Source organism: Nyctereutes procyonoides, unplaced genomic scaffold (genome assembly GCF_905146905.1).
Source record: "Nyctereutes procyonoides isolate TBG_1078 unplaced genomic scaffold, NYPRO_anot_genome, whole genome shotgun sequence".
Lineage (NCBI taxonomy): Eukaryota > Metazoa > Chordata > Mammalia > Carnivora > Canidae > Nyctereutes > Nyctereutes procyonoides.
The window spans coordinates 54,296,895-54,319,457 of record NW_026575131.1 but is presented as its reverse complement, the minus strand read 5'-3'; the positions used below and the strand labels follow the sequence as shown (position 1 = coordinate 54,319,457).

At 64.6% G+C, this 22,563-nt stretch overlaps 1 protein-coding gene across 1 annotated transcript; it reads left to right on the top strand.

Moving 5' to 3' along the window:
* The first annotated feature begins 6,751 nt into the window (after positions 1-6,751).
* NRTN (neurturin) lies at positions 6,752-20,917 on the top strand. Its single transcript, XM_055344712.1, has 3 exons — positions 6,752-6,954; positions 17,428-17,647; positions 20,349-20,917. Exons 2-3 carry the CDS (start codon positions 17,479-17,481, stop codon positions 20,765-20,767), a joined length of 588 nt encoding a protein of 195 aa, XP_055200687.1. The 5' UTR covers positions 6,752-6,954; positions 17,428-17,478; the 3' UTR covers positions 20,768-20,917.
* The last annotated feature ends 1,646 nt before the right edge of the window (positions 20,918-22,563 follow it).

The window sequence follows — 22,563 nt, the reverse complement described above, 5'->3', positions numbered from 1 at the left end:
CATGAGAGTCAGGAGAGAGGCGGAGGGAGAAGCAGGCTCCATGCAGGGAGCCCGACGTGGGACTCGATCCTGGGTCTCCAGGGTCACACCCTGAGCCCAAGGCAGACGCACAATGGCGGAGCCACCCAGGCGTCCCCCCTAAGCCCTTTTCTGGCATCAACTCACTTATTCTACTCTCTGACCTTGCGCAGAGGGAACAGGCATTCATCCCAAATCCACCTGAATCCATGGGTCCCAGAGGTCCCTGGCCAGGGACCACCCCACTGCCCTGAGCCAGAGACCAGGGCATCAGCGTCCCCCCCGCCTCTCCCCGCATAGCCGTGGGTTCCTGTGTCCTGCCCCCTGTCCTCCAGAGTCTCTCTCTAGTCCATCCCCTCTCCCATCACTGCCCCCCCCCCACTTCAGGGCCTCATTCTTCCATCTTACCCCCAGAGCTCCACCTCCCAGCCACAAATCTGACCAAGGCATTCCCCTGCTCTCAATCCTTCCATGTCTCCCTACTGCCCCAGCCCTGTCCCAGAGCCCCCAAGTTCCTATAGGACCCAGCCCCTGCTGCCTTCCCCAGTTTCATTCCTCATCACCCCCTGACTCCCTAAACTCAAGCACCAATTTCATTCCAGACCTCCCGTGAGCCAGGCGGACCTCTCAGCCTCTGCATGTGCTGTTCCCTTTTGCAGGAAGTCTCTTCCCTGCTCCCAGTCACCTTGTTCATTCCACTCACCCTCTAGTTCTCCCCTCCTTTCCCCCTCCCTGTCCCTCCTCTCCCCTCCAGAAGCCTCTCTAACTGCCCCCACTGGGGATACTGCCCCCTTCAGGCTCTGCAGCTATCTGAGCATCCCCCCCCTCCCCGGGGAATCATAGCCCTCAGCATCCTGGTGCCACCTGGCCACATGCCATCTTCCCCACTCTACTATGAGCTCAGAGAGGGTAGGAGTTGGGTCCACCGCAGTCACTCTGTGTCCCCAGCACCCAGCACCAGGCCCAGCACACAGTAGGTGCCCAACGAACATTTGCTGAGTGAGTGGATCTTCTTGTGGCTGGGAGACTGAGGCACAGAGGGGCCGAGACCTGCTCTAGAGGGTCCTGCCTTCACTGAGGCTGTGGCAGGGGGATGAGACCTTCCCAGGTGTCACCCTGGAGAGTGTGGGGGACACTCAGGAAGATGTCTCTCCTACCCTGAACCAGGCCTGAGTCAAACTCTGAATCCCCTGCCTTGACCTATTTAGAGAAGCAGAAAGGAGGCAGGTGGCACAGGGGCCTCTTACAGATGGGGACACTGAGGCACTCAGATGGGGGGAGGCAGGGCCTGGAGAAGGCGGAGCTGGCCTTCTCGCCAGTCCAGTCGCTGTGTGCGCTGCTGCTGCTGCGTGCACTCGCTCTCCCCCTCTGTCTGTTGGTCTCCATCTCCCTCTCTTCTTCTGCCTCTCTCTCTCTCTCTCTCTCTCTCTCTCTTTCTCTCTGAGTCCCTCTTCCCTGGCCCCCTGCTCCCTCCCTGTGTCTCTCCCTCACCCTTTCCCTGTCCCTCTTAGCCAGGCCGGATGGGGTGGCAGCAGCAGGGCAGGTGCGGCCCCGGGCTCAGTGCCCGTTTCAGCTGGGGCCACCCCGGATTTGCGGCTGCGCCTCCTTTATCTGGGGCTGCAGCTGCCCCTTATCTTCTGGCTTCAGGACACGAGACAGGGATTAGGGCAGCCCAGGCCAAGGACTCGAGACAGCAGGGTTGGGCGGCCGGGTGGCAAGAGCCAGGGTGCTGGGGGCGGGTGTGTGTGTGTGCCGCAGGGCACCCTCAAGCCTTGGCAGCTGGGGCTGCTGCACATGTGAGCGGATGTGTTCGTGTGACACTTTGTGCCATTTATGGCTTTTGCCTGTGTGATGGTGTACACACATCTGCAGCTGCGCCTGGAGAGTGTGTGTGACTGGGGGTGTCGGTATATACGGTTGCTTCTGAGTGTGGGGGAGTGTGTGTGTCTGTGAGTGTCTGTGTTTCTCGTTTGTGTGACGGTGTGTACACATTTGTGGCTTTTTGTGCACGTGTGTGAGCCTGTGCCTCTGTGAGCCTCGGCCCTGCCCCACAGGTGCCCGTGAAACCCCAGGCCCAGGCCCCACCCGGCCGCCTGCCCTGGCTCCCTTGGGCTGGCCTGATGGCTTTCCCGCCTTGCTGACCTGCGGCCCTTGGGGACAACGCCCCTGGCCTGTGGCCTGTGGCTGCAAATGGCCCTACAGGGACAGCCGCCAGCCCTGCTTTTCCCATCCTCCCTTGCCTGGAACCGGCCAGCATCTTCCTGCCGCCCACGGGCCTCAGAGGCCCCTTCTGGCCAAGGCCACCGGCTCCTCCTGGCCCCCAGGGCCCTCGCTCTGCCCCTGGGCTGTGTCCCCTGTCGGGGCTGAGGCCCCTCTCCATTCAGCATGGTCCAGCTTGGGGGCAAGGATGACTACTGTCACATTAAGAACCCTGAAGTCTAGTTTCGGGGAGCCTCTTGGCTAGCCATGGGCAGCTCTGTGCTGTCCCAGGGACCCCCCCGGCAAGCCCTCTCACTTCAGTGACAGCGACACTGCCACTCCCTGAGGGTCTGCACTGGGCACAGAAAGAATGTGGGAGCAATTTTGCAGATGAGTAAACTGAGGCCCGGCAATCTCCGCTACCAGCTCACGAAAGGGGGGGCATGCTGAGGGTCTGGAGCTGCTCCAGCTGGGGGTGGCGGGAGAGAGAAGCCACGGACGGCTCCGGGCCACCTCCACCCCTGCTGCGCTGGTTCCCGGGGGTCGTGAGGTACAGCCCTGGGCCAGCAGGGCCTGGACCAGCTCCTGGTGCTAAGATGGAAACTTCTCCACCAGCCAAGTCCATGCCTTGGCCAGCAGCCGCTGGCCTCCCAGAACCTCGGCCTGGGCCTCCACCAGTGAACGGAGCATTCCCCTTGGGAGCAGTGACCGCGCAGGAAGGGCAGGGGGCCAGCCTCGGGGGTCAGGGGTGGGGGGAGCGGCCAAGGCAGTGGCTGAATGTTCCAGAATCATCCAGCCCCGGGTTTGAGCCTCTTCCCTACTGTGTGACCTCGGGCCAGCGTCTGGGCTTCTCTGATTTCCAGGTTTCACAACTGCCAAGTGAGCACAGCGCCACTCGGGGGCGGGGGCATCGCCCGGAGCTACCTTGGCGGGAGGTGGGGGTGGGGGGCATCCGAGGAGGCAACGAGGGAGCGGAACTAATTGCCAGGCAAACACCGCGGAGGGCGGGCAGGTGACAGGGCCTGGGTTCTGGGTGCACCTGTACTGTCCCGCCCCTGCCTTGGCCTTGACCCCAGCCGCAGGGGCCACGCGCCCCCACATGCCCCCCGCTCCTTGCGCAGCCTGTCTCTGCGCCTACTTGCGCTCGGGGGGGACCCAGCCCCACGCAACCCCCGGGCTGCTCTGGAAGCCAGGGTGGCTCAAGGCTCGGTTCCACCCACCCCCGCCCCACAGCAGCCACAGTCTGGGAGAAGGAAGGTTTAAAAATAAAGCATTGTAAATACCCGTGTTTCCTGCAAATAGAACCAGCCCCTGGATCCCCTTGGCCTCCCGGGCAGCCGGGCCCAGACAGCTCCTCTGAGGGGGGTGGGGGCCACAGGGAGGGCGTGTCTGTGCGCCCCAGTTCCCAGCTGCCATGTGAGTCAGCCAGTGCGACAGGGTGTCTGTCACCGCCTGTCCAGGGGGTGACAGGGTGTGTGGGCTGGTAACAGACAGTGTCCCGAGGTGCTGGGTCGCGGGAGGCGACACACCGGTGTGTGAGGCTGTCAGGACAGAATGAACGTGAGCCGCCGGGGGCCCCGTGGGGCTGGCCCCGAGCAGAACAGGGTTCCCGGGGGCCCGAGTGTGCTGGGGTCTCCACCCGCGGGGGGGAAGGTGGGCGTGTCCTCCCGGCTGGCCCCCCACAGCCTCACCCTGGCGCCCCTGCCCCTGCCCCTGCCCACCCCAGAGGAAGAACCGAGTTTTTCAAGTCACTGTTGCCAGGGCAACCATTTTACGAGCGTCCACATGGTGGGCACATGTGTGTGTCCCGCGCCCCATGTGTCTGCAGGCGCCCACCCCCAGGGCCTCCAGCCAGGGCGGGGCGGGGGATACCAGCGGTGTGGGGTGAGCAGGAGGTGGCCAGGGGGCAGCTGGTGACAGCTTAATGGTGGCTGGTTGGGTGGGGGTAGGCTCCTGGCTGGGCTGCATGTGTGCGAGGGGGCTGTGCCTCCCAGACTGGCCTAGCACGCGCGTGTGCATGTGTGGACACGCACGACAGTGTCTCGGACTCTCCTGCGCCGTGTGGCTGTGGGATAGGTAGTGCGTACTCCTGCACTGTGGCCATGGGTACCAGTAGCGAGCGTGGAGTGGGTCACACCGTGTGCCGATGTGCGTGTTAACGTGTGATGTGTGTATTGGCACCAGGTAGCATGGGAGTGTGTAACGATCCACCGAGTGTGCATGAATGTGCATGAGGAACCAAGAAGATCCTTTGAGGGCCAATGGGCTGAGGGTCCTTTGGGTGTGAATATTGGGTGTGTCTGTGTGTCTACTGGGCACTGTGTGTGTATGTGTGTATGTGTACGTGTGTGTGTTAGGGTAGTGTGAGCTTCGTGTCCATGTGCATAAGGGTGTCTGGCTGGAAGTGAAGCAAGGACACCTGTGTGTGTGTCCTCGGGCAAGGACAGGGGTGGTGCTGTTCTCATAAAGCGTGTCCCAGGATGTGTGAGAACAAGGAGGGCCCAGGGTGTGACCCCAGCCAGATCGAACATTTGGGGGTCTGTGTGTGAGTGGCCACGGGGGAGGTCAGACCTTTCTCGTCACGCCAGGACGTGCGTGTCACTGGGAGTGAGCACGGGGTGACACCGATAATGGCAGACATTATTGCTCAACGCCAGCCAGGGACAGTTACTCATATTTACTCGCTCAATCTTTACTACAACCCTATTAGGGTCTACTAATAATACCCTGTGTTACAGGCGGAGAAGCTGAGCCACATTCAAGATGTACCCGCCCAGGGCCGCACAGAGCAGACACCTGCCCTTCCCATCCTGGACCAGGACCGGCGGCTCCAACGCCACCACTTCCGTGACACCTGCTCATTCTTGTGCCCCCACCCTACCTGCAAGCTCACATCCTGGCCTACTCCTGGGTGGCTGTGCGCAGCCCCAGGCGTCGCCCACCCGCATGCGCCCCAGAGCAGGGGGTGAGACTGTGTCCTATCACCGCGTAGGCGGCATAGTAGTGCAAGCTGTACAGGCCCCTTGGGGTGTGCGTGTGTGTGTGTGTGTGTGTGTGTGTGTGTGTGTGTTGGCGGGGAGGGGAGGGGAGGGGAGGGGAGGGGAGGGGAGGGGAGGGGAGGGGGAGCTCCTAGGAAGGTCTCCTACCCAGACCAATCCCAGGGCTGCTGGGATCAGAGGAATGCAGGCGGCCTGGGCCGGGGCGAGGAGGCCCCAAGAAATCAGGCGGCAGGAGAGAGGAACCAGAGCACCGGGCCCCGGGAACACAGGCGGCGGCGGCCGGGAGCGCGCGGGAAAAGGCCGCGGCGGGGGCCCGGGGGCGGGGCGGCGGGGAGGGTGTTTTCGGTAACTAGGCCACGGCGGGGCGGGGCCGCGGCGGCTCCAGCCCCGCCCACCCCGCCCGCCCCGAGCCGGCTGGCGCCGCCAGGGGGCGCTGCAGGAACGCGGAGCCGTCGGGGCGGGGGCGCGGCGGGTCTGGGCGCGCAGGTGGGGGCGCCCCGCGGGGTCCTGGTGCGCAGAGAGCGCGGGGGCAGCCGGCGGCGGGGACGCGCGCCCCTGCGGGGCTCTGGGTGCAGCCTGGGCAGAACGGCCGCTTCGTGAGGGGCTCTGCGGGCAGCGGCTGCCCTAGGCGTGGGGCACCACCTACTGTCTTAGGAAAAAACCGTGGGTCTCAGCCCTCTAGAACGGCTCTGTCGTGGGGGCTTCTCTGGATTTCTGGAAGGAGGACCTGGGGCGGGACTAGGAGGACCCCACAGCCCTCAGCGGGGCGGGAGGGGGCTCTGGCCGCTGTGACCGCCGTCTGGGGTCGTGCTGTGACTTAGTTCCTCCGAGGAGAACCCGGGGAGGGGCTTCTCGCGGCCCCGGGTTTAGGGAAGATGCGCCGTCCTGGGTCTGTGGATGGGGGGCAGCGGCTGATTACGGGGGCGCTGCTCTGGAGGTTCCCCGGAGGGGCTTCCTCGGTGAGCGTCCTTCTCGGGGCCCTGCCTTCCGGAAGGGGACCAGGCGGGAGCCCGGTGTCTGACAGTAAAACCAGACCCTCGGCCGAGTGTGGGGCGCCCAAGGCCGCCGGCACTGGCGTCGGGGGCGCTGTGCCTCCTACCCCAGAAGGGAGCCCTTGGGGAGGGGGCGCCGCGGGGCCCGGGGCCCAGGGAGATCCCCTGCCCCGGGGCGCCGTGGCCCCCGCACCCCCCGCCACCTGCGCGCCGCGCGCCCCCCCCCTTGGGCGGGGGCGGCTCCCGTCCCGGGAAACCCGAGCCACCGCCCCTGGCCCCGCCCCCGGCCCCGCCCCCGGGCCCGAGCCGGCCCAGCCGTCCGCGGCGGGAGCGGCGGAGGCGGCGGGAGAGCGCGCCGCGGAGCCGCTCCGAGAGCCCGGGCCCCCCGCGCCGCACCCCCGAGCCCAGCGCCGCGCCCCAGGCCGCCCGCGCCGTCCGTGCGCCCCCGCGCCCCGCGCCCCGCGCCCCGCGCCCCGCGCCCCGCGCCGCCGGCCGTCCAGGGCACCCCCAGCCCCCGCCCCAGCCCGGCCGGGATGGCCGCAGCCCGCGGCTGATCGAGCCCGGGGGGGCCCCATGGGCCGGCCCGCGCCGCGTCCCCCCCGCGGCCGCCCCCTCCGGCCCGGGCCCCCCCGGGCGCCGCGGGCCCAGGCGGCCCGGATGGCGGTCGCGGCGGCAGGGGCAGGGGCTGGGGCCGGCGCGGGCGGCAGGCGCGGCCACCACTGACGGGCAGTCGGGCACCCCAGCAGGTAAGCAAGGGCCGGCGGGGGACCCGCGGGGGGCCGGCGCTGGGGGAGCCCGGCCCGGTGGACGGGGGGGGGGGCTTCCAGGGCTCGGGATAGACCGGTAGCTTCCCTCCTCTGGCGAGCCCCGGCGGGTGGATGAGCGCGGGGTCTGGGGGCCACGGGTCCGCGCACGGCGGGGGGGGCGCGAGGTGGGCAGGGCGGCCCGGGGCCCGGTGCGACGGGGCGGGCGCGCCTCTGCGCCCTTGGACCTCCAAGTGTGCACCTGAAGCGGGGTGGACGCGGGGTGGACGCGGGGTGGACGCGGGGTGGACGCGGGGGCAGCCGGAACCCCCTCTGCAGCCTCTGGGAGGGCGAGCCCCAGACGCCCGCGCTGCCTTGCGGTGCGCCGGGGGCCGTGGGGGCGTCGGGCCCGCAGACCCCAGCCGGGGAGCTGCCGTCGGCCCAGCTGCGCGCAGAAGTAAACATCTGTCAGTGGCGCGTTCCAGCCGCCGCCGCCTCCGGGGACACGGTGTCCTCCGGTAAGGGCCCGGCTCTCGGCTCCGGGAGCCGCCTGTGCAGCCACAAGAGGGCGCGAAACCCTTTTTTGGGGGCAGGGTAGTCCCTTAAGGGCAAAGACGGGGTTTGAAGGCGAGGGGGCTGTGCCTTCCCGGCTTTTTTAAAAAGGGCATCTCTTCCTCGGGGTGGCCGCAGAATTCCCCCAGAAGGTGCATGTGGGGGTCAGGAGTCGCTAGGCAGGGGCGGATGCAGACAGTTGGGCAGATTTGGGGGGTGCGACTGGAGGAAGAAACGGCCACTCGCAGGGGCGGGTGGAACGGCCTCCGCTTCCCCAAAGAAGCAACAGCATATACTGTGGTGTCACTGGCTGGGCTCTGGGCCTGTGGTTCCCTGCGAGGCTGGGACCCCAGCCCAGATCCGAAGAGCAGGGCCAGGGTCCTGGGAGGGGGGAGCTGGAGGCCGACCCCTGACTTTAACTCACTCCTGCCTGCCTGCCCTGTCCTGTCTCTGCTCAACCCTTCTCTCTGTGTTCCATGACACTCTTTGTCTTCAAGTGCCCCAGGCTGAGGAAGCCCCGATGGGGCGTGACTGGTCTAGGCGGATGTCGGCAGAGGGAAGACTCCCAGCGTTGCCCGTTTCCCCTCACCCCCAGCCCCTTGCCTCGGGGCCCTTTGGACACCAATCCCCATTCCCTTCATCTTCTGAGGTTCAGGGTTCCGAAGCCCACCCAACCCCCCTACCCACCCCCCCAGGCCTTCTAGCCTAGTCCTAGTGACAAGCTGCAAAGAGATTGTTCTAGAGGTACAGGGACGCAAACACAACATCCCCCTCTGTGGCAGGGCACCGTGGCCGAAATTCCACCATCACTGCTTTCGGGAAACAAGCAGAGGACATAGCTTTCAAGAGTCTGGGGCAGGCGAAGGAACGAGTTTGCAGCCAGGCACAGGGACACAATCAAGAGACTGTTCCCCCACATGTATGTTGGATGGTGATGGTGTGGCTGACTGTTGGCGGCGGGGCTTGGAGGCCCTGTCCTTTAAAGAAGACACACTTAGACCCCAGGCTGGAGCCCAGAGTGGGGAGCGAAGGGCCTACCTCAGGGTAGGAGGATCGAGGGAGACTTCCTGGAGGAGAGGGCATTGGGGCTGGGGCTGTGAAGGATGAGTAGGAGTTTTCGAAGTGGGGAAAAGAAAGGACCTTCCAGGCAGCAGGAATTGCACAGACAAAGATCCAGAGGCAGAAAATAACACGACTCGTTTTAGAAAATCCAGAGTAGGGATCCCTGGGGGGTGCAGCAGTTTAGCGCCTGCCTTTGGCCCAGGGCACGATCCTGGAGACCCAGGATCGAGTCCCACGTCGGGCTCCCGGTGCATGGAGCCTGCTGCTCCCTCTGCCTGTGTCTCTGCCTCTCTCTCTCTGTGTGTGTGACTATCATAAATTAAAAAAAAAAAGAAAAAAAAAAGAAAATCCAGAGTGTCCAGGTGACTGTGGGGGGGAGAGACCACTCTGACAGGTGGGCAGAGGGAGAACTGGGCTGGGGCATTCGGATCCTGGAGGTTAGGGCTGGAAACAGGGCAGGGAAGAACGGGTCTTTCAGGCATCTGGCATCCCTGGGCCCAGCCTTCTTTGCTGTGACCATAGATTCTTCTACAGACGCATCTTTCCTGGTCCCCAAGGTACGGCCGAGGGGTCTGGGCCCCCAGGGGGAGGCCCACATGGGGAGATGGGGGGGCAGCTGGGGTCTGCCCTCTGCCTAGCGAGCACCAAGGAGGCATCAGCCGGGCCCGGCGGGAGGCTGGCTCTCCCCAGTGTGCAGCTGAGAAAACTGAGACTGGGCGAGCCGAAGGGATCTTTCCTTCATGCCCATGTGTTTCCTGAGCAATGAGCTGCTGCATGCCACGCTCTGTGGTAGGATGACGCACAGGATAGGACAGGCCTGGGGCCTGGTACTCCTGGGGGTGGGTGAGGGAGCGGATGGGAGGCTCCCAGACCAGCCAGCCGGGGCTTCAAAAACTCCTACTCATCCTTCATAGCCCCAGCCCCAATGTCCCTCCTCCAGGAAGTCTCCTCTGACCCCTCCTACCCTGAGCTGGTAGGCCCTTGGTTCCCCACTCTGGGCTCCACCCTGCGGTCTAAGTCTATCTTCCTTGAAGAACAAGGCCCATGAACTGTGACATCAATGGCCACACCGCTACTGTCCCACGGTTTTGGGGGGTTATTTCCGGGAGAGGTTACTTTCAGGGGAGGTAACAGCTACGAAGGAAGCCCGGCGGGTGATAGGAAGCACAGGTATTCAGGAGCGGAAAGATCTTCCCTTCAAGTCCAAGTGAAATCAGGCTTCGGGCTGGTTCTGGAAGAAATGAGACAAGGGGGTCCTGCCTGCAGCCAGTGGGTCTCGCTTCCCAGTTGGGGAAACCGAGACCCAAAGGGAGGGCACCTTTTGTGCCTGGAAAGCTCAGTGCGTCAGGGACCCAAGGCGGACTTTGAACTTGGGGGGACAGGGGTAGAAGAGATGACTCGGGTGCCCTCCTTCCCAGGAAGCCAATGTCAGGGTCCGAGTGGCATCTGAGGTCCGTGCCTCTCTGTTCCCCCTGTTGTCCCATGGCCCGCTTTGTGCGGTGCCCTCCTGGCCACCCCCCCGGGGGATCCATGTCCCTTGTGCCACCCGCCAGGCCCCACAGCAGCTGCTCAGCCGTGCCAGGCCCGATTAGTCTGATCCTGTTATCCCTCCCACCCCAGGGAGCCCCCTCCTGCCCCCCCGGCCCGGCCTGCTGCGGTCAGGGTGGGAATTTTACAGGCCAGCCACACACGCTCCCCAGCCTGGCCTCCCTAAGAACACGCTCGCGTGGCAGCAGGTTCACGAAGTGGGCCCCGGGCACGTGGGGGCATCGGGGTGGGGGTGGGGGTGGGAATGGAGAGCTGACCCTGCAGGTCGCGTGGCCCCGTCGTCCCCCCACCTCATCTCCGCATGCTGCCCCTGCCCCCCCCTTTGCTCCTGCAGCTCCCTCCACCTACAACACTCTCTCCAGATCTTCACTTGGTCTCAGCTCAAATGCTGCCTCCTACAAGAAGCCCCCTTGGCCTCTCAACCTAAAAAGGCTCCCCACCCACCCCACCCCCTCCGGTCACTACGACTTCACCTTGTTTTATTTTGTCATGCTGCCGACATCCAGATTACCTTATTTATTTATTTATTTATGTCTTCTCTCTTACCCGCCCCCCCCAAACTCCAAACCCTGATTGGACGGGCAGCTTGGCAAGTGTGGGGCGCAGGTCGGCCTGGGTCCCCTTGAGCTCCCTGGCTGGCCCAGCACACAGTAGGCACCCAGGAAGGCTTGGTCTGATGTGTCGGGGGCGGAGCTGGGCCTGGCACACTGGGCTTGCTGCCACGTGGGCACTTTATTTACTTGCTGGTTCTGCTCTGCTGCGTGTCTATGGGAAAACCTGTCCTCTCAGTGGACGTCAGCCCCTTCACTCCCCCAACAGCAGGACCTGCCATGTCCTCCGGCTGCTGCCGTCCCCCTCAGCATTACCCCGCGCCACTCAGGTCCCAGGGCCTGCGGAGGCATTTGAGAGAACAAGTTTGGAGTCAGACTCAAGTTCAACCTCAGCTCGGCCGCTATCTTCCTTTCCTTCTTTCTTCTTTCCAAGCTTTTTCCACATGGTCCCTGCAGGGCTCCATCCCATGACCCTGAGACCGTGACCTCACCCGAAATCAAGAGTCAGACGCTTAACCCACTGAGCCACCCAGGTGCCCCTTATTTTTGGTATCACCTTGAGCAAGTGACTACTCTGCGCCTCAGTTTCCCGGCGTGGGGAATAATGACATCTTTTCCAGGGACTGTGGGGACCATTAAACATGTGGAAAGCACTTAGCACAGTGCTCGCCACTGAATAAGCGTAATAGCCAACGTGGTGGGGGCGTTAATGTTATTACTGTTGCCGTTAGGCCGTGTGGTACAGAGATGAAGAACGTGGAGGGGGTCTTGGGGCCAGGACTTTGAGGGATGAGTAGGAGTTCACCTGACTATCTGTATTCAAATCCCAGCTTGGCCACTTACACTCATTTGATCTGGAGCAAATCACTTCGCTTCTTTGGACCCCAGTTTCCCGACCTACAAAATGGAGAGAAAACAGTCCATACGTTGCTATGAGTCATTATGTAGAAAGTGCTTGAACAGTACCCATAGGGCTGTGTGCTAGTGCTAGTGTTAGCTATTATTTTTTTTTAAGATTTTATTTATTCATTCCTGAGAGACAGAGAGACAGAGAGAGGCAGAGACACAGGCAGAGGGAGAAGCAGGCTCCATGCCGGGAGCCCAATGTGGGACTTGATCCCGGGTCTTTAGGATCATGCCCGGGGCCGAAGGCAGACACTAAACTGCTGAGCCACCCGAGCTGCCCTATTATTATTTTTTTTAAAAGATATTTTACTTATTTATTCATGAGAGACACCCAGAGAGAGGCAGAGACACAGGCAGAGGGAGAAGCAGGCTCCCTGTGGGGAGCCCAGGACTCCGGGATCATGCCCTGAGCAAAGGCAGACGGGCATTTGCTCAACCACTGAGCCGCTCAGGCGTCCCTATTATTATTATTGCTACTATTATTACCACGGGGCAGTCAGCACAGTCCTCCCCAGAAGTCACTCTCTCTGTCTAACCACCCCTCACCTTCACTCTGGCAAAGACAGACGCAGAGCCCCTCGGACAAGTTCAGAAGCCCAGACTTGATTCTCAGAGTAGCAGGGAGCCAGCGATGATTCTAGCAACTGGGCAACAGAGAGCTTCTGGGTGGGGGGGGGCGGGGAGAAGAAGCAAGGCTGGGCTCTGCCTGGAAGGTTGACTGGGGGCGTTTGTGACTGCACGCCCCCCCCCCACGAGGCCCCTGCAGACGCGGCATCGGAACCAGCTGCACTAGCCAGATGTTCCTGGTTTGCCCCCAGATGTGTGTCGCCGGCTCGCAGCTGCCCTGGCCTCCCCATCTCCACCATGGGGCGGGGCCGGGCCCTGGGGCCTCGCAGGGAGGGGGCACATTTTTGTGGGCTGTGGAATTTGTTTCTTGTTTCGCAGGACCATTGAGTCTTGCCTTGAGAGAGGCCGAAGTGCTGCCCCTCCTGCGATCTCAGTTTCCCCATCCCTGGAACCCCCAGGGCCCACGTCGGGGGAAGGAGAGGTGCAGAGCTGCCCCAGGAGTTGGCCCCGGGGCCGGGCCCCGAGCTGTCAGCACTGGAGGCAGGAGTGCGACAGAGGACCTAAAGGACCTCACTGAATTAGCTGCCCCCCCCAGATGAAGGAGGGGTGTCCCAGGCAGCTCACTGTACAGGTGGGGAAACTGAGGCTCCCCGCCACTGTGTCATCCAGCAAGGAAGACAGCCTTCCAGAACCCCGGCGCTGTGGGGTTCAGACACAGGTTCCCCCCACATCCGCCCTCATGGCTTCTCGGCCTGGCTCGCTCTGCCCTTGGGCAGTTACGACAGCCCCACGAGCACCCCTGCCAAGCTCCTCCGGGTCCCCCCTACTGTTCCTGCAGTGCTGGGTGACACCTTTCAGGGAGATCCCCAATAGGAAGGCCAGGGAGGTGTCCTGGGGTGCGATGGAGAAGGAGGAGGAGGGTGTACGTGGAGAGAGGCACCACGTGGAGACGGAGGAGCAGCAGCAGGCCCACACCTGTGTGAACAGAATTATTGAAGCCAGCCCTTGCCTTAAAAGGACCTCGCCCAGCCTAGCCCTCCAAAATCCCTCAGTCCAGAGAAGATGGATGTGAACCTGGCTGGGTAAGAGGGGGGACCCACAGCTGGGGATCCAAGATGGGAAGCCAGGATGGCTTCCTGGAGGAGGACCAATAGGACCCAGGGCTCTGAGGGATGTCTAGGAGTTTGCCAACTGGGGGCAGAACCCAATTCAAGGCCTCCCTCAGACTGGAGAGATGAGTGGATGGACGGAAGTGTCCCCTTCCATCCTTCCTCTCCCTGGGGGTGAGCATGAAACAGGTGCCTCCCTGAGGCCAGGAGCTGTGCAGGAAGGAGGCTGTTGACCTCGAGAACAGGTATGCCTGGCCTGTGTCTCCTGGGAGCTCCATTGAAAGGTGGAGCCTCAGGGCGTTGCCTGGGCACCAGGATAATGAGCAGAGTTTCTTGGCCCTACAAAGGAGGCTTCCAGAAACACCCACATGCCCACACCCTCACTCTATCTTTACCTTGGATGATTGGAAGGGCTTGCCTGGCTGTGTGACTCTGGGTTACTCATCACCCCTGTCTGAGCCTCGTCTCAGCCCCAGACACTCTGTGGTGTCCAGCTAGAAGTGAGGGCCTCCCTGAAACCACTTCCTGCAGTTCAGGCTGTCACGGCCCTAAGAAAGGAGGGTGCTCCCTTCCCTGGGCAGTGAGAATCCTCCAGAGTTTGGACATTTTCTGGGAGCTGAGAGGAGACCGCTGGCCAGGCCCTGTCCAGGAGCACGGAGGCTCCTGAGATGTAGGCAGGTGAGGCCTGGGCCACGTACCAGTCCCCGGGATGGGGCAGTTCTCTCCTGGGTCATCGGCCTCCTCTGCTTCCCTTCGCCTCACAGCCCATCATGCCTCTGTGCCGATCACTCTGTGCCTAGAACCTCCGTACTTGAGAGCCCAACGGCACCAGTGGGGCATTCACAGGTGTCTGCCCGAGTGTCTGGGTGTGTGGCCAGGATGTGAGAATGGCAGAGACAAGCAGGTGGCAGGCCCAGTTTGGCGCCAGGCCAGCATGTGAACAATACAGGACACCCCAGGCCCACAGGTTTGTGTGCATGAGCGTGCACAGGTCCCAGGGCCCGGGGGAGGGCTCGGGAGCGGCACACCTGTGTGGCCACGCCTCTTCCCCATGCCAGCATGCCAGAGACAATGTGCATTTTTCCCCACGAGCGTGAAAATGCTCGTGTGGGAGCTCCCAAGAGTGCAAGAGGCTAAGAACATCTGAGTGGCCGGCAGTGTGAGACAATGGGAGTGTGACAGCTCCAAAGGGCAAGGGCAGCTCGCCTGTGCAGTGTGAGAGTGTACAAGTGTGAAAACATGCTAGTGCCTGTGAGCGTGGTAGTATTCAAATATGATAACCTGTGAGTGTGGTGGAAAATGCTCACATGTGAGCATGTGTGAGTGTGAGATACACTGGCATGTCAACATGGCTGTGATAATGTATGACAGTGTAAACATGCCTATGTCTGAAGGTTCAAGCATATGAGTGCAAGACACTGGGATATGAGCCCAGTAGTGATCAGGTGTGTGTTATGAGAATGGTACAGTGTGTGATTGTGTTCAAATATGGAAGTATAATCATGTTTGATTATATGATTGTGAACACACCCAATTAGTGATTGTGGTTGTGTCTGTCAGCGTGATATTGCTTGAATATGTAAGTTGTAAAAACTTCTGGGAGCGTGATAATATTGGAATATGTGTATGACAATGCTTTCCCGTGTAACTGTGCTCCTGTTTGCATGCAAGTGTGAAAACAGCCACCCGTGTATGTAGGTGTGTTAGTGGGCTTGTGTGTGTTGCAACGTGTAAATGCACGTGTGCATGTGAAACACCTGAGTGTGCAAGCCCCATCATGTTGGAGTTGGTGAACAACAACACCGCATGTAAGAGGGACAGCATTTGAGGCAGTGAGGACAGCCTGTCCCACTGTGTGTGGCCAGGAGGGTCTGGGTGTGCACGGGAGTGAGAGCACCCAAGTGTGTGTCTGAGGACGTGAAGGCCAAGGGTGAGTGAGTGTGAGCGCCCACCCCCCAGCCAGGACCAGGGGGCTCCAGGACCCAGAGAAGCTGAGAGGGCACACGCGGCCCCCTCCCCGAGTCACATGCCACACCCCACACCCGCAGCACCCCTCTGGGTCAGGCCCTTGCCAGAGACAAACCAGTTGGGTGACCCCCTTCCTGAAAGGCCCATTGTTAAGAGACGCTTATCAGCCGCACCTACCGGGCCCCCTCCGCCCTGGGCCCTCCGCTTGCCTGCCCCCCAAGAGCTCCAGGGGGGCTGCAGCTCCAAGGACACCGGGGGCTCTGGGCTGGGCCTGCTCTAGGCGGCGGCCCGTCAGCCTCTGCACCGCCCCCCCATGGGAGGCCCTAGGCACACACAGGAGCAGAGGCTGGCTCCCTGCAGGGGCCTCCATCTAGCCCAAAGGGGAAAGCGAGGCCGACTGCAGCAGGACGTGCCTGGGGCAGTGGGCAGGGGGTTGGGGGCACAGGGCAGGCCCTCCTTTAGGGCAGAGGGGCAGGTTTGGGCACCCACACCTGAGAGGCTGTCCCGGCTACCGGGATCACCTTGACTATGGGATATTCTCCCCGAGGCCTGCGAGGCCTGGGTGACCTGCCCAGGGCCCCTCCCCGCCCCCTGCTCCCTCTGATCCAGCCACGCGGGCCACAGTGTGCCCCCAGCAGGCCGGGCGCCCTCCAGCGGCCTGCACCTCCAGGCGGCCCCAGCTTTCCCTCAGGCCCCGTGCGGGGAGCTCCTTCTCGCTGCACCAACAAACACAGACCCACCCCCAAGCCTGGCCGGTCCTCAGGGGGACTCCACAGCATCTGCTCGGCGCCAGCCCAGCCCATGCGGGTGTCCTGCCCAAGAACCCGGTTCCGATCCCGGAGCTCCTCTAGCTGTGCCCTTGGATAAGCCCCTACCTGTTTGGGCCTCAGTTTCCCAGCTGTAAGACGGGGATCGGGGTGCCTCCTTCGGGGCTCAGCACCCGGGCTGGTACACAGCAGGCGCTTAATCACTGTTCCCTGCTACGGGTCCAGCTCCAGGGCTTCCCTGGGGCGGGGGGCGGGGGCTGGGGGGTGGCGGGTGGAGTGGCGGGGACAGGCGGCTCCAGACGCGCAGGGCCGCCCCCCCCCGCGGGGTCCACGCAAAACCGAAATGCAAACGCAGCAAGCGCGGGCTCGGCGCAGGGGCCCGGGGAGCGCGTGGGGGCGCCCGGCCCCCCACAGCCCCGCGCGGGCGCTGAGCGGCGTCCAGCCCGGCTCTCAGCGTTCCGTGTAAATGTTTACACCGGGCGGGCGGCCAGGCCCCGCGCGGCCCGACACCAGGCTGCCGCCCCGGGAATGTAAACGCGGGCTGGGGCCGCGGAGGCGGCGGCGGGGAGCGGCTCCGCGGGGTGGCGCCGGTGCGCAGGCGTCAGGGCACCTACTGTGTGCAGCGAGCGCGCCGCGACCTGCGGGCCGGCACCCGGGCGTCGGTGCCCGAATGGGGCACGCTCAGGCCACCCCGGGGGCCCGGGGCTGGGGGCGAGGCCTCGGGGGAGACGCCCGCCCCGTCCAAGCCGAGACCCAGCGGGGAGCCGAGACGGGACGAGGCGGTGCAGGGGCGATGTGCTGGGCGGGAGGACCGCACTGTGCACAGGCTGGGGTGCCGGGGCCGCTGCCGCTTCGGGCGGTCGCGGCCGCTTGCGGGCATCACTTTACCTGCTCAGAGAGGGGCGGGGCTGCACACCCGAGGACCCCAACGTGGAAGGGGCACCCTCCACCCCAGGCCTCCTGCCTCTCAAGCTGTGCTCTCAGCACCATCTCAGCTCCACCCCCTGGTCCCACAGTGCCCCCTGCTGGGGCGCCCACACCTCCCTCCAGGCTGCCCCCAAGCCTACTGGGCTCCAGCCACGGTGGCCTCAGGCTGCATGGGCCCCCGTTGGTCCAGGCTCGGGCCCTTGCACCGGCTGCTCCCAGCTGCTGCGATGCCAGTGTCCTGTGCCTGGCTGAGGTGCCCTCCTCCTTGCTCGGGTCTCAACTTCCATGGCTACTCAGGGAAGCACTGTGGGACCCCCGCATGGGGGTGCTTCCCCTGCCACCGCCCGCTCGGCACCCGCCCTCTTCGTGGGCAGCATTTTTCACAACCTTGTGCAGCGGGTTCTTGATGAATCGTGTGGACGTCATGACTGATCATTACGCAGAAGTGGATGGAAATCAGGGGCCCCGCCGAGCCCCCGGTGCCTGGCCCAGCGCCCTGTTCGCGTGCGTTCCCTACAGGCAGACGGACGGAGGCCGCGTGGCTGACCACCCGGGGCCCGCAGGCCGAGGATGCAGCGCTGGAAGGCGGCAGCCTTGGCCTCGGTACTCTGCAGCTCGGTGCTCTCCATCTGGATGTGCCGCGACGGCCTGCTCCTCAGCCACCGCCTGACACCCGCGCTGGCCCCGCTGCGCCGGCCGCCTCGCACCCTGGACGCCCGGATCGCCCGCTTGGCCCAGTGTAAGCGGGTCCCCGACTCGGGGGGGCGGCCCGATGTGGAAGTTCCTGCAGGGGCCACAAGCAGGCTGAGAGTAGCGGGGTGGAGGGGGGGCGCAAATCCCCGCAACGGCCTGGCGGGGGGGGGGGCAGGGGAAGGCGGGCGGGGGGGGGCGTGGTGCTGGGAGCTGGGGTCTCTGGGCTCCGCTGTCACCAGGAACGAGGCTCCGGGGCTGCGGGGCCAGGGCGCCACCGGGAGATTAGACCCCAGCGGCCTCCACCGCGCAGCGCAGGGCGCGGGGACCAGGAGGCAGGACCCGAGGCCCAACGCGCTGCGGGTGGACAGGGACGGGGTGGGGGGAGACCCCGAGAGACCTAGAAATGCAGAGAGAGACTGAGACAGGGAGGCACGGAGCCCGGGACACGCACCAGGGTGGGAGAGACGCCGCGGGAAGGGCCGGGGGCGCCCAGGTGGAAGTGCGGGCGCACGGGGGCCAGGCCGCCCCGCCGCGCCCCCAGCCCGGCCCCGCCCCTGCTCAGGCCACGCCCACTGGGGGGGCGGGGCGGGGTCCCGACCTGGCGCGCGCGCTCGGTGCCCGCGGGAGCCCGAGGTGAGGGCGCGGGGCGTGGGTGGAGCCCGCGTGCGAGTCGGCGCCCGCCCTGCCGCCCCACACAGTCCTCTCTCGTCCTCACAATGGACAAGGGTGGCCTCGGGCACGGGCTCCACTTCCGCCCGCGCTTCCTCCTGCAGGCCCCGAAGCCCTTTCCAGGACCCGGGTCCCGGAGCCCCGGGTAGGGCCCCCAATCCCCAGTGCGCGGAGTGGAACCCGGGGGCACCGCCTCCGGGACTCAGGCACCGGGAAGGGTCTCGGCCCATGGGCGGGTGCCTGGCCCCCCTGCACCCTGTCCCTGGGCACAGCCCTACCAACCAAGGGAAGGAGGGGCCGCTGATCCCCACCCCCCGCCCCGGGTCCCAAGGTGGGCCTGAGACCAAAGCGCTGATGGTGGAATTTCAGGCTCGGGGCGGTGGCAGTGCAGGATGGGGACGGGGTGGGGGGAGCTGCTGCTGATCTCCTCTTTGTGCTCCAGACCCTGTGCAGGTGGCCAGGCCTGCTGGAGGGAGGCAGGGACAGATACACCAAGAGATTATTCACTGTTTATCTGAAATTCAACTTCAGCTGGGCATCTGTACTGTATCTGGCTGCCTCCCCCTCCCCGCCCCTGCCCCCTGGAATAACTGTGTGGATGCATACCTTAGGGGTGAGGCCATTACTGGTGGGATGTTAGGGTACCCTAAGTAAGGTGAGGCAGGCTTGAACCTAACCCCAGAGTGGCCGGTGTTGGCCACCCAGCTCTGGCCCCTGGGCTTCCAGAACCGGAGACTTGCTCAGTGGATCCCCGCCATCCACTGACCCAGTCTCAGCCAAATCGGACTCTGCAAGAATCCTTGAGCAGACAGGTAAACTGAGGCACAGAGCAGGGCCATCACATGCCTGAATTTATACTGGGCTGAAAGTGGCAGAGCGAGGCTCAGAGCAAGGTTTGTCTGATTCCTGAGACACCCCTCCCCGCCACACACAGTCCCCCTCTCTTGGGGACTTCATGTGAGCTTTCTGCTTTGAGAGCCAGGGGTGCCAAACTTAAGGACGGGGGGATCAACTCAAGATCCTCTCCCAGCCGCAGGCATGCCTGTCACCCGCTCAGCAGCTGGGAGCCCCTGCCTGCAGTTCCACTCCCAGCACCTCTGAATTTGCCACATCTGCCCGTCTGTCCCAGGGCTGCGGAGTACGGGGGCAGCACAGCTGTCTGGAAACAAATTTAGGCTCCCGGGCCCTGGGAATCTGTGACTCCGGGCACCTCCTGGCAACCGTGGGAGCAGAGGGTTGGACGTGGGCCAAACTTGGGCACGTGCTGGAATGGGGAAGAAGGCTGTTTGGCCTCGTCCCTCTCTCTGCCACCTGCTAATGCTGTGTCCTTGGGCAAGTCTCTGCCGTATTGGATGCCCAGGGACCTGTCCTGTGTTATGGGGGGACGGGACGGTGATATTCGCTGCTGCCTCAGCGAGGACCCCACCCCTCCGGACCCTCACATGCAGGCTTCAGTGCCTGCGGCTCCTCTGCACGTTCTGACCCGCTCAAACCCCCGACTTGGTGCTATGGTTGGAGAAACTGAGTCCCAGCACACGGTGCAGCAAGAGGGACTCGCGTGGGTTTGGGGGTGGGGCGCCCATATAGTGAGCCAGAGACTCTGCAGCAGCTCAGCCAAAGGGTGAGCGGCTTGGAGCATGGGCTGTAGCTCCCGAGTTCGGTTCTGAAAAGCTACACCAGTTTCAGGAGGCATCCCAGCATGGGGGGGGGGGAGTGCACTGGGGCCAAGCAGGGACAGGGATTGGGATCACAACACCCCCAGCTGAGTCTTCCCTCTCTTTCCTGCAAAGAGTGGGAGCAGCTCAGTGAAAGAAGAAGGACCCCCAGTGCAAGGCTGCCTAGGGACAGGGTCACAGTGAGCAGGGAGTGAGACCCAGGGTCAGCTCGGCTCACCGTGGCGCAGGTGCAAAGCGCTCCAGAGCCCCGGGGAGGAGGAGCCGGCCCTGAGCGGCCCCCTCGGCGGGATCCAGGGCGGGCTGCCGGTAGCGAGCGGCCCAGCGCGGGCTGCAGGCGGGGGCGCCCTGCGGTCGGGGATCCGGCGGCCCCCAGCGACCCCCCTTCCCTCCCTGTCCCCGCAGATCGAGCGCTGCTGCAGGGCGCCCCGGACGCCGTGGAGCTGCGCCCGCTGACGCCCTGGGCCGGCGGGGCCGCAGGACCGCGCCGTCGGGCGGGGCCCCGGCGGAGGCGCGCGCGGACCGGGAGCCGGCCGTGCGGGCTGCGCGAGCTCGAGGTGCGCGTGAGCGAGCTGGGCCTGGGCTACGCGTCCGACGAGACGGTGCTGTTCCGCTACTGCGCAGGCGCCTGCGAGGCGGCGGCGCGCGTCTACGACCTGGGGCTGCGGCGGCTCCGCCAGCGGCGGCGCGTGCGGCGGGAGCGGGTGCGCGCGCAGCCCTGCTGCCGCCCGACGGCCTACGAGGACGAGGTGTCCTTCCTGGACGCGCACAGCCGCTACCACACGGTGCACGAGCTGTCGGCGCGCGAGTGTGCCTGCGTGTGACCCTACCTCAGCGGCGGGCGGGCGGCGGCCACCGCGAGCCCCGCGGCCGGCCGGGGACTGCGCGTGCGCGGCAGGTGCGGCGGGTGCGGCGGGTGCGGCGGGGCCTCGCGACTCTCCAGTACCTGCACCGAGTAAAGTGTGGAAGACGGAGCCTGGCTCGTGATTCCGCGTCCCGGGCCCGGGGAGGGGGGGGTCACCTCCCGCGGGGGTGGGGGGGGGCGCCAGCTGCACCTGGACAGGGGACGGGTCCCGTAAGGTGCGGCCCGGGAGGGGACGGGGCACCCGGTGCCGATGACGAGTCAGAGGTCCAGGTGGACCCAGGCCTCCGTCCCCACGGGCGTGCTCAGGCCCCGTCCGCCCCCACCGGCGTGAACTCACAGCCACTATCTCTTTTCACTTGCTAAAAATACATGTGCGCTGCGCGTCTCCCTGTGGGGATAGGTCTGGGGCGGGCGCCAGGCCCGTCCAGGCCGAAACCGGCGCCTGCTGGGGCAGAGCCGCGTCCCCAGGGACCAGGTCCTGGTCCCATAAAAGCCCTGGCCGCAGCTCCGGGGGGATTGACGACGCGTCCCCGAGGAGGACAGAAAAAGCGGTGTCACCTTGCTGCTTGGCAGGTCCGGGACACAGCGGGGTGCTGGGTTCCCAGACCAAGGGGAGGGTGGGTGGGTGCCGGGAGGGGCGGGGCAGGGGCTGACACCCTGCAGACCTGTGGGCAGGGAGCCCCGCCTCCTGCCGGTCAGAGTGGCTCCTGGAGGGCACAAGCCCCTCTGCAGCCCACACTGCTCTTCCCCTCTGCCCTCACCCCCACCGGGGCTCCGGGGAGCAGCCCCTTCCCTCCCCACTGTTCCCCTAGAATGACCTCCCCCCTCCTTGCCTGACACGTGAGCTCAGGGCCGCCTCCTCAGCACCAGGCCCTACCCAGACCCGGTCCCCATCCGGAACCCTGAGGGCCCAAAGCAGAAGCTGCCCCGGGAAGGATCATCCAGCCCAGCAGGCCACTCCCCAGGTCCCCGCCACCCAGGTCCCCGGCTGCAGCTGACACCCCGAGGCAGGTGACAGGCAGGACTTCCAGGGGTTCCTGGTAGCAGGGCCTGGCAGCCAGGCCCCCGCCCATGGGTGGTCTGCTGGGAAGGCGGTGTCAGGGCTGAGGGTGGCTGGGCTCCCCACCCAGCCTTGCACTCTGTCTCCTGACTCTGAGGTTTGGGGTGGTGGATGCCCCCTCTGTTTGGGCTGACTCAGCCCAGCCGTGGCAGACAAGCCGGGATCCCCGTCTGCTTGAGCAGAAGCCAAGCCTCAGTTTCCCCATCGCAGATGGCCCTGAGCCACAGAGGTGGAAGTTACTGAGCCCCGGATGCACTAGTGGGAAAGTGACCTTGGAACGCAGGTTGGCTGCCCCGAGGCCAGTAAGTGTGTGTGTGTGTGTGTGTGTGTGTGTGTGTGTGTGTGGACGCGGGCGCGAGACGGCGGCTGTGTGTTCACCCTCTCAAGGCCCCCTGGCACCTCAGCCTCCTGGTCTCCCAGTCAGTTCCAACAGCCCAACCACAGGGCGCTGGCCCAGCCCACCAGAGAATTGGAGCAGAACTCAGCTGCCCCCACGGACCCCAGGCCTGGGATTCTCTGTGGTGCACAGCACTCCCTTGCACAACACACACACACACACACACACACACACACACACACAGGCAGCACAGTGTGGAGCTCCGTGGGGCTGAGCCCATTGGATCACACGTGCTCACGCAGCCCATATGCATATGCTGAGTTGTCACTCACCGTCACACTAGAAGGGACACAGTCAG